At 36.3% G+C, this 12,043-nt stretch overlaps 1 protein-coding gene across 4 annotated transcripts in view; it reads right to left on the bottom strand.

The window, feature by feature from the left end:
* Window positions 1–12,043, bottom strand: part of qkib (QKI, KH domain containing, RNA binding b) — a 98,851-nt gene that overhangs the window by 49,556 nt on the left and 37,252 nt on the right. For all 4 annotated transcript variants that reach the window (XM_042736339.1, XM_042736342.1, XM_042736338.1 and 1 more), the window contains exon 3: window positions 418–534. In XM_042736339.1, coding sequence (XP_042592273.1) covers window positions 418–534 — 117 coding nt within the window. The remainder of the gene's footprint in view (window positions 1–417; window positions 535–12,043) is intronic.

The raw sequence follows: 12,043 nt of genomic DNA, 5'->3' as shown, positions 1-12,043 counted from the left end.
ACTTGCTATGATTTAATTGAACAAATATCAAGTAAAGGTTAGAAACACTTCATTAATTTAATAGCAATTTAGTTTTTCGTGACCTAATCTAAAGTGAATTTTGAATATTTTCTCCTAATAACCATAAACAATGACTTTACTACTGAAGAATCAGTATTTGTATATATTAAGGTATTACCAAGAGACTACAGATTTGAATGAACTTTAAACTAATAGTTTGCAAATGATTTAGGGGTTAATTCAGGATAATTGGGACCTTGTACCTGAAATGAACCTATAAGTGCTTTGTTACCCTATACTTATTATAAAATGTACACACATGCCACTCTCTGTCTCTATGTACATGTGTGTTTATTATAAGTGTATAAGTATGTGTTAGTGAATGTTTGTACATGTGTGTATGTTTGTAGCTCTTACCTTCTTTTTGTCCCTCATGGAGCCTTTCCCTCTCACCATGATCTTACATCCTGTCTCTGCCTCCAGCTGTTTGGCTGTGAGCCCCCGCGGGCCCAAGATCCGGCCCACAAAATTAAACTGCAACACACAAACACACACATCTCACTCACTGCATCTGCGTCCAGGTGGAGCGATAAAGGATTTGACACGTGACAAGTCCCAGTTTGCATCAACAACACTATAAAATGTACATTTCATGTTACTTTTGAATTTCTTCTCTATAGTGAAACATTATTATGCAGGGGGCAATACACATAATATTCTTAAATTTGAAGTCAATTTAATGTAATTCCTAATTCCTTACACACACACACACACACACAGGCTCCTACCTGGTTGCTTATCACACTCAGTACAATAATTATAATTACCATTTTTAAGCCTGCACCACAATATTTAGCTGATCTGATTCATCCTCATTCTCCTGCTTTCTACTCTTAGGCCTTCTGGAGACAGTTTGTGGTACAAAAGCTGTTAATGGGGTGGTGACCTTTCAAAAGGCACTAAAATGTACAATTTAGGTACTAATATGCATAATTTAGGTAGTGATATGTACCTTTAAGGTACTAATATGCACCGATTAGGGGTAAATACGGTTTTGTTACAACCCCAGTGACAGCTTTTGTACCTTTTCTCAGAGAGTGAACAGTTCTTCATTGGATGGACGGTCTTTCAGTGTCTTGACCCCTATAGTACAAACTGGAAATCCTTCCCCCAGCATCTCAGCGAAACTGTATCTCATCCACATTCAAAACGCAATTGAAAACGCATCTGTTTACGCATGTGTGTGTGTGTGTGTGTGTGTGTGTGTGTGTTTAAGCTTATTTTAATGTTTCTTCAAAAACCATTTAAACTTATTACACATAAAACATTACTTGCTTCTTAGACTATGAATACAGATACTGCAACAGGCCGATACTTTTTGCCCCCATATTAACATTGTGGCATTTTGGCACATTCCTTGAACCGTGGTTAATTTCTGACCCTGGCTAAGTTCAAAAGTGATCACAGACATGTGAGATGGTTTAAAGGGGGTGAATGAAATTCCCTGGGAGATACTTTATTGGAGCAGGCTGCCTAAATGCTATGGTGGAGCTCATCAGCTGGGACTCAGACAATGTGCAGAGAGCAGCAGCCGATAGCCTCCCATATCGCCTCCTCTGGGCCTTCACTGACAAGATAAGAGCTGGCAATTGTTCACCTAATCGATCAGGTATATCAGCACTGACCTGAAGGCTGTCGGTCAAAGGCTCTGGCCTGATCTGTAGCCGGTCATGCTGGAGAACTGGCTGGCAAGTGTAGGTTCGTTTGTGTTACAGTTACAATATCAGACCAACTCTGAATGTGTGTCAGTGTGTCTCATACTCACCAAGGCTGCATTAATATATATATACATACATAAATGTATAAACAAATAAATGCCAAAAATACAGCAAAAAGCTGTAATAATGTTAAATAACCATTCTCTGTTTGAATACATTTTAAAATATAATTTATCCCAGTGATGCAAAGCTCATTTTCAGCATAACCACTCCAGTCTTCAGTGTCAGATTACCCTTCAGAAATCATTCTTATATGTTGATTTGCTGCTCAAGAAACATTTCTGATTATTATCAATGTTGAAAACAGTTGTGCTGCTTAATATTTTTGTGGAAACCATAATTTTTTTTCCCAGGAATCTTTAATGAATAGAAAGTTCAAAAGAACAGCATTTATTGGAAACCGAAATGTCCTGTAACATTATAAATGTCTAATGGATTCAATGCATAATTGCTGAATAAAAGTATTAATTTCTTTAAAATATATATATACTGATTGACTTCTCAAAGTAATGCATTACATATGTTAGTACAGTAAGTAAGTACATTAAAAATATTAAGTAATTAATATTAAGTAATTAAGTAATTAGTATTAAGTAATATTTCACAATATTACTGTTTTTACTGTATTTTGGATCAAATAAATGCAGGCTTGGTGAGCAGAAGAGACTTATTAAAACAACAACAACAAAAAATTAAAAATCTTATTGTCCCAAAACTTTTGACTGGTAATGTAGTTAAAAAAAATAAATAAAAAATAAATACAATATTTGACCTGTTACTTCAGATTATTCAACATGCAACTCAATAACCCCAGAACCGCACAGCCCATAACTATTTCTGCATAATCTTGTGCATTTTGTGAAACTGTACAGTCATGTGATCACTATTTGTATCTTTATTTTTTTCAGGAAGTTTGCATGCTGCATTTCTTTCTCTCATTCAGGGAACTCCATTCTAATACAGTCAGTGTGACATGCAGCAGCGGTTTGTTTTGCAGCCTTGCATTCTGTAAAATCCCATTTTACACTACAGGCCTCCTGCTCTAATCAATAAGCCTTCGGGGTCTGCTTTATCAATGTGTTTGGTATTCCGAAGCTACGCTCTTTTCACATGACTGACTCCATGCATAATCGACTACTGGTAAAACACAGTCACTGAGTATGTGTTTGTGCAGCTTTTATTTTTTCATTTTGGCACCCTTCATCCCTGTCCAAGAGCCTTGTGGATATGAATGAAAAGAAGCAATTAAATTTTTCCTTGGAGGCACAAAGCACAAGGGCGTGCATTACATTTGTATGCGTGTGCATTCACCCTTCAAATAAAAGTTGTGTGTGTTTATTTCTGCATGTACATATACTGTAAAAGGTGACTGTCATTCCACCTTTTTATTATTAATAAATCTATTATAATATACATATGGCACATTTTACATGCTAATAAATCATTTTTAAATGAAAGTGTCCAATGTCTAAGAGCATCACACAGTCAAGATTAACTCCACTGTTCATTCATGTTTGCATATATTCACTTACTGTATGAACATAATTAAAATGATCATGAATAATCACTTGACTTATTAATGTGCATGCAATGCAATTAGTGTATAAAATATAATATTTTTCTTTCATGCACAGTCAAACCCAGGTTTTGATCATTGCGCAAGTACCAGAGGAAGCTGACAGGATCCTCTGATTAGTAAAATAACCATTTAGAATCGCTATTCACATGATGAAATATAATTTATTTCCATCCAAAATGCTTGTACAACAGGGAGAATAAATTAAATTTGCACAATATTTACAAAAAAAAAACAAACAAAAACAACCTATAATTATCAGAAGTAAACCAGTATCAGTATCACTAGTGTATTATTAAGCCTGCTTGTGGTTTATGCAACAGGCGAAGAGAAACTTTAGTTAAAATATCAGTTAAAAAAAAAAAAAACTGAATAAACGGGCCATATGCCATAACAAGGATGTATTTCACTTAAAAAAAAAAAAAAAATATTACACTCCTTACAGAATACTTGATATTTATATACATATGAGCCTGTCTGGAAAATACCCTCATGAACCACCAATGGAAATAACAAGCCCTTTCGGAAGCCAAGCCATCTCAAAGGTCATGTATGTTCAGAGCCACTATCGCTACGTGATGGAAAACTGCTCGGTATATCAAATCAAAGTCTTTTCTTCATGCCTGCACAGGCGAATTTCCAAGGTGCCCTTGGAGATTGAGTAATCAGTGCAAGAGACTCCAGAAGGAATGGCTTCACTCCGAAAGCAGCAGGCGCAAATTATACATTGGCGGTCTCCCTGCTGTATTCACACATCTGCCGGGATTACACACACAGCTCTCCGTAGCGGCTCACAGACGGTCGGATGACCTCCGCTCTCCGTCTGGATTATGTGACGCTGGTGAGAGCACTTGAACACAGGCACATACGGACAGATCAGAAAAAAACTCGCCTTTACTCTGCTTTTGGGTTTCAGAGATGCTGGCGAGTATCCCCTGATGGGAAAAATCTGCTGCAGTGTCCTTCACATATAGTGATTTGAGCTTGAAGTAAATATGAAACTATAAAATCTCCTAAAACACGTCCTCATCTTTTAAACATTTAAATAATGAATTCAATGGGTTCATTAGTGGATAACCGTTAAAGTCAATCTAATTCTGAAGCTATTCGTAAAGATGGCATTAAACAGTATTCACAATAGAAGTTAAACTCTTTATTCTTTCAATTTGAGTTAAACATAAAATGGTTTAGCCTTTTAGCTTTAAAACACTGTAATTCTTAAACATTTATATATATATATATATAAAAAAGAACCTTCTTTGGTTAACAAATAGAAATAGTCTGCAAAATATCTGAATAACAAAAAAGATTAAGAAAAGTTAAACAATACATTTCAGTTTGGCAAGATGTTCAGGAAAAGCCCAACTAGTAAAATATGTACAGATTTATGTAAAAAATAACGTTAACTACTGTAGGTAAGAATAAATTACAGAAATGATCTCATCCACTGAATAAAGCCTTCTGAGGTAAATTCCGATACTACAAGCTTTCAGATACGGAAAAGACTGTACCTCGCTTTAGTTTCATATGGGCTACATAATCAGAGAATAATCATTTTCTATTTGAATTTGTTCATTTAAAAGTAGAAAGCTTTCTATAGACATATTTTATGATGTCTCCATGTTAAGTATTCGCTGAGTTTCAGTTCATATTTGTGATACGTAGAAAGTTGCTCACGGAGATTGAGACGGCAGAAAGTGCACCCTTGTTTTGTTTATTTTACAAAAGCACAATGTTTTGTTGTTATTGTCAGTGTACACACATAACAGTAGGCCCTTTTTAGATTCAACTGATTTTAGTCTTATCTTTATCTGAGTATTTAAGGTTTCTCTGTGCATCAGGAAAATCTGAAAGTGAATGCGCCACGACTGTTAATTTAGATTTCAAATTCAATATTGATTTTAGAACTGTTGAAATTATTTAAATTATGTAACGCAATTACTTTATAAGTAACTGTAATTCAATCATGACAACTCTCTGAAGATTTTAGCATGGTGATGGAAATGACAGTGTTAATGTATTTGGTCTTGGCGGAATACTGTAGATCTGCTACACTGCTGCTGAATTGCTGCTGCTGTTGGTTATTGCTGTAATTGTAGATTATTGCTGCTGCTGGCAACAGGCAAGTACAGGAACTTGCTACCTCCAGTGCATATGGCAATATGGTACCGTGAGTATTTAAGACATACTGCTGCTGCATAAACAGCATATAAAATAACCCGTAACAGATCTATAAAGGTGGAGCTGGGGAAGGTGGAGTGTTTCAGAGAAACTCTGAAAGCGCACTGCAGGAATCTCAAGTAAATTCTAGCCAGCCATAAAAAAATTCAGCTTTGCATCAGAATAAATTACATTTTAACACATATTCAAATAGAAAACAGTTATATTTCATTGAAATAATATTTCACAATATATAATTATTTTTTGTATCAAATAAATGCAGCCTTGGTGAGCAAAAGAGACTTTTTCCAAAAACCAATTAACATTATTTAAAATATAAAATGTAAACATAAATTAGGTTTATATGTTATCAATTCAAGAAGATGAATGGGTTTTTGCCTGGAACCCTTTCTTGTGATTTATATTCAGTGAGAAAAAAAAAAATATAATGAATGATGGACCTGAAATTTCTTCAGCCGGATTTGAATGGATTGAGGGTGAAGAGGTTGTTAATTTTAATTATGTTATTTGCTCAAAAAAAAAAGAAAAGAAAAAAAAAAGTTTTTTTTTCAGGGGCAAAATAAAATGGATGAATACTAATGAATCATCCTGAATAAGATCAGGGACATTTATTAAGAAAGTAAATGGTGTCAATTTGGATTTCATGTTGACTGTAGGACAAAAATAATTTAAGAATACAAAAACATTTGATTCTGAAAGCTTAAACTCCCATTTCACAAACATTGCTGGCATATATCCCATTAGTCTGTCTCCCAAAAAAGACAAAAAACAGGAAGTGAAGCCGCCACACACAGACTCCACGTATTCTCCCACACACCAAACACCAAAAGCATAAGTGACAGCATCGTCTCGCCTACCTGAATGGATGCAACACTTCCCCACCTCTCAACTCACCGGCTGTCACCCGAAGCTCTCCTATCAAACACACACAATCTCGCTCTCTTGTACCTGCGCCTTTTGTGTGGGCCTACTCCTGCTGTGCATCTCACAAAGCACCTTTGATGCTTTGATGAATGTCTGCATGCAAGTGTGTGAAGAGGGCTGTGCGAGTGTCTAGGTGTGTTCTTGTAGAGAGTGACGAGAAGAAAAGATGAATTAAATTTTCATCTTCCTCGCTGTCAGTTGATGTCAGGGCAATGGATGGAGGCCGATGCGTGGAACATATTTGCTTACGTGAATAGGTTAGTGTGGGATGTGTCTGTTTGTGTGGGAGGTGCTGTCGGTGTGATGCTGTGCAGAAGTGAAAATGCATGGGCCACTGTGAACTAACTCAAGTTTATCAGTGTGCACTTAAAAATAAAGGTTCTTTATTGACATCAGCAGTTCCACAAAGAACCTTTAAAATCCATGGAGCCATACATCGCACTAAAGGTTCTTTGTAATGAAAAAAGGGCTCTTTATATTATTAAAATGTTCTTCACGTGAATAAAAAATGTCTCTTTTAAAGGGGTCCTATTATGCTTTTTCAACTTTAGTTGGTCTGTAATGTTGCTGTTTGAGCATAAAAAAAGATCTGCAAAGTGACAAAGCTCAAAGCTCAAAGTCCACTTCAAAAGGAGATATTTTATTTAACAGAAATCACTTTCCAAAAACTACAATGAACGACTCGTTTGGACTACAACTCATATTTTCTGGGATTTGTGACATCACAAATACCGACAAATGGGACGAGACATGGTTGAGCTTCACTAGAGAGTGCAACGAGTGTTATCATCAGTGTTGGGTAAGTTACTTAAAAAAAGTAATCCACTACAAATTACTAATTACTTCTTTAAAATTGTAATTTGATTACTTTACTGATTACTGCATTCAGAATACTAATTACTTTACTTTCAAGTTACTTTCAAGTTTACTTTACTTTTCAAGATATCAAACCTTAAAATTTCACTACAAAGAGAAACTCATAGTTCTTTCATTAATTTAATATTGACAGAAAAAAATACATAAGTTTTATTTTTATAGCCTACACTCCCAATTTTTTTTTTTTTTTTGTAAAATAAAGAAAACAAATTGGGTGCGCTTTCTGCATTCTCAGTCTCCGCGAATATCTTCCTGATACCAGTCACTAAAATGAACGAAAATGACATGAGAAATACAGTAAGCTATATCTAAAGAAAGCTTTAAGTGTTTATTATTAAATGAAGTCATGTCGAAAACAAATATTCTCTGATAAAATAATCCGTATGAAACCAAACACGAGATACAGTTTCTCCCATCTGAGCTCACCTATATCACACCCACGCACATCGCGCGCTATAAGATCATCATCCATGCGAAACCAGGCTTATGACACGCGAACATGTACATTTCCACATCACCTCCGTATACAAAGAAAGATTCAAGTTCACCTCAGCTACTTTTCATTTTTTGAAGCAACTGTGATGCCGACATGGCTTAATGCAGCAGATGATCTCATTCTGATGAATAATTTATTTTTACTTATTAGTGTTACTGTGACATAAACTTATACACATTCACTTGTTGAACTTTTCCAAAACTGTAATGCCAAACTAAAATATGTCGAATGCAACATTTTGAAATATGACTCATATGAATTGAAATACGACCTTTCATTGCATCTAAATGTTGTAGGACTCGTCTGCATTTTAGCTCACATTGTCCAGTGATTTATTAAAGGGCATACCCGCAAAACATGATTTTTTAGTCCATCATTTTTAACACTGCATTTGTTACTTAAAAGTAACGTAATTTTATTGACATAAGTAACTGTAATCAAATTACATAAATTTAAAATGTAACGCATTACTTTACTGCTTTTCCAGGAAAAGTAATTAGATTACAATAACACATTTCTGTGAAACGTGTCATACCTAACTCTGCTAATCCCTATGTCAGAGACACGCTAGCTTTCCCAAGGCAGATGAACTTAGAGTGGTTACAATCATTCAGGTTTAAATGATTTGATTTTGATGCAATATTTTCACCGAAGCTCGCAGCAGGTGGCTATTGTAAGGGGCATGACATTTCCGGACCAGGCGACCAGACACAACCTAGTATGAGAGCCTGTTGTAGTACACCCACAAAACAAAACCAAGACCTTGTAAAAGAGCATAATAGGACCTCTTTAAGATTTGTTCACTGAAGGTTCTTTGAGCAACCCATAAAGGTTCAAAAAGTAGGTTTTTCGCAGTGATGCCATTGAAGAACAATTTTTGTTCCTCAAAGAACCTTTCAGTGTGAACAGATCTTAAAAGAACCATTATTTTCCTAGTGTGAAGAACATTTTATTAATCAAAAGAACCTTTTATAACTATAAAGAATATAGTGCATTGAATATAGTGCAGATAGAACACTATAAGGAATTTGTCCAATGGAAAGATTTTAGAGATGTTAAATTATATTGTCATCTTTTAAGATTGTTCTATGGTATCACTGTGAAAACCCCCTTCTGGAGCATTTATCTTCAAAATATTAATATACACTCTTTAAAATCAAGGTTCTTTTTTTGACACTGATGGTTTTTGGAACCATGGAACTTTTTATTGCACAAATGGTATGTTTTAATGAAGAAAAAAAAAATCCCTTAGATCATTTAAATGGCACTTTTAAGAACAGTTCACTGAAAGATTCTCTTGAGAGCCCAAAATGTTTCTTCATTGACATCACTGTGAAAACCCCCTTCTGGAGGCTTAATCTTTAATAGTGTGTGTAGTGTCCATTAAACCATTTCTGTGGGTCTGTTGAGTGATCAGGGTGTCAGCTGCACCCTCAGTTGGGTTACGGTCAACATTCTCTTCCTTTTTAAATCCCACATAACCCTTCTCAGCACATGCTGGACCACAGGACCGAAGACAGTTTGTTTAGTGACCATCTTTGGCAATGCAAAATGCAGTACACTTATGACAGGGACAGTCTGTCTTGGGTTAAGTGGATAAGTGTACACAACTGGCATTCATTCTTGTATGACTTGTGACAATCACAATAATTTTTTAGAGAATAACTGCTTAAATTTTGGTCTGTTCCTCAAACAAATCATGACGTCAGAAGCCTTACAATATAGCTCAAAAGTCATATGGGATAATTTTATGAAACTTCCATACTGCTTCTTTTCTTCTTTCTGATGTTTCAGAGAACTCTCCCTTCTAGAACACAATAGTGATATTTTATAAAATGTCCCATATGGAGTTTGAATATATAACATTTCCATTAGTAGTCCTTCATGAAAGATCTTTAATATCTCACTTTGTTTCAAAGAAGTCAGTGAGACGAAATCTAGAGCAGAATCTGATTCTTTATTTCTTGTAAAAACAACAACACCATTATTCTCCTAGATGTCTTCTGAAGCGATCTCAACAGTCTCTCAAACTCTGCACAAATTTGCTGCAATTAAGTCAGAGATTTCATTATGAACTCCAACATTTCTCATCCAAATCGGCACCATTCATTTGATGGCTCTATATTCTGTCAATAGTTTCATTCATTTTATGTCTACTAAAAGGAAACAGTAACATCTGTGACAAAGTTGACACTTGAAACTGAGAACTCCATGAAGTCTCTTGAGAAAGAGCAATAAAAACCTCCTCTAGGTTGAGTTACAGCCCAAACCTCTACAACAGACCAGAGTCCACGCCATTTCTAAACTTAAAACGTTATAAACTGACTGATCATTTCATGCATTCATAAACGTAAACTTGACTGGTAGGTGTAATCATATCACTGGGCTTTGGCCATTATAAAGTTTCCACTATCAGGAAGTGTGTAAAAAAGCAACGGATAAAGACAGCTTGACTTATCTGCCTCATCGGCGTACACCTTACCTCAGCTCTTTAGAGCTCCAGCACCCGAAACAAAAGCCACATAAACAAGCACTGGGCTTTAATGGAATCTCTAATATCTGCTGTTCATGGCTGGGGTCTATTTACTCATTCTGCACAGTGGAGATTAAGTGTGTTTTCCATCAACTACAATAAAATAGGCAGCGGGGACGTAATTAGGGCCGTTTAAGACAGAGCGCATGCGAGTCTGCCAGAGACTGGGAGTGATGGCATTATCTTATGAAGATAAACGAGTCGGCTCTGGTAATAGGCAAATTAATTATTGCATGGCTTCTAATAGCACTGCGCTCTGATTCCCTGCTGCAGGATGTCTTTTGTTTTCATTATTGTGCAGGACAAGGGAAGGGGAAGGAGGGCGCATCTCTCCTCCGAGAGGTGGGGGACTCGCAGAGAGGAAGAGAGACGTCTAAACGTGTGTATGCCTCCATATCTACAACACTTGATCTCAAATGTTTTATCACAGCTTCCTGTGCTGACGATCCGTGAGTGGTATTGACTGGCCGATTCCCTTGTGGTTGTCTAATTTCACTCCATTATGTGTGTGCGCTGGGTTTATGGAAGCACAGTCCAAATAACTTAGACGTTGCATTGCTACCAGCATTAAAGGAATTCTGAATGCCGACGCTTTTATCCAAAAATTCTCTGGGAATTGAACCTATGACTTTGGCATCGCTTATGCCATGCTCAACTGTTTGAGCCACAGGAAGGCCTGATAAGTTACACACCAGCTAGTAGTTACTAGGAATCAAGTGTTTATGTTCAAACTTTATGTTCCAATTTAAGCAAAAAACTTACGAACGGCTGATGCAACTCAACCCCGCAGTGTTGAAATAATACAGTAATCTTTACCGTGTTTTACTCACTAATAATCATTCATGCTGTGAGTAACTGCTGAAACAGTCCTCTGATGGTTGTCTTTGTAGATTATTGTACATTTGTTAAACGCTCCACCTGGGTTTCATTTATGAATAAATTTGCCGTTAGATCTTTCTCTGGGAAAGTTTCTAAACGCTTGGCCCAGAACTGTCAAAACATAAGAAAGACAAACAAGCTCAGTTGTCTTATTAAAGCAACTTGATGAGACTGTTTTTCATAATTTTTTTTGGACTCATATAGTAATGTATAGTGAGAATATGGAGCTTAAACTCAAAGGAAGAAACACCTCAGTTTTATTAAGAGGCCCAAACTTTGGTACAATTGATGATATTCATATATCCAAAAAGTAAGATGAAATTCTGGTAGCTTGTAATTTAATGAGATCTTTATAACAGTGTAGCAGACTACTTACTTAAAATCCATGTCCAGTTTAATAAATGTTATTTAGTATAATCTGAGTTAAACGGAATATATTTGTGGTTTGCTGGGAAACACTGACCCAGTACTGTATGTCACACTGTATATTAATATATTGATGAAATACAGTATCATAATTGCAGTGGTTCAGGAGTCCATCAGGAGTGACAGCCGGAGAGGAAGAAATGAGGCGGACGGCAGGCGTAAAGCAGAGAGCTGTGGTGGTGTTGCGAGCGCTCATCATGTCCTAATGATCCCTAATTAACCTTCATTAGCCGCGAGGTGATCCGGAACGCCGCTGCACCTCTCCCCTGTGTGCGTGTTATTGTTTATTATCACCAGAGTAATGAGAAGACTCACACACCAACCGCTGCGCCTGACCTCTCCTCACCATGGGCAGAGCCGTCAGTGTGTATGAG

This window comes from Cyprinus carpio, chromosome B13 (assembly GCF_018340385.1).
Source record: "Cyprinus carpio isolate SPL01 chromosome B13, ASM1834038v1, whole genome shotgun sequence".
NCBI lineage: Eukaryota > Metazoa > Chordata > Actinopteri > Cypriniformes > Cyprinidae > Cyprinus > Cyprinus carpio.
The sequence above is the reverse complement of the archived record's forward strand: the minus strand, read 5'-3'. Positions and strand labels throughout refer to the sequence as shown.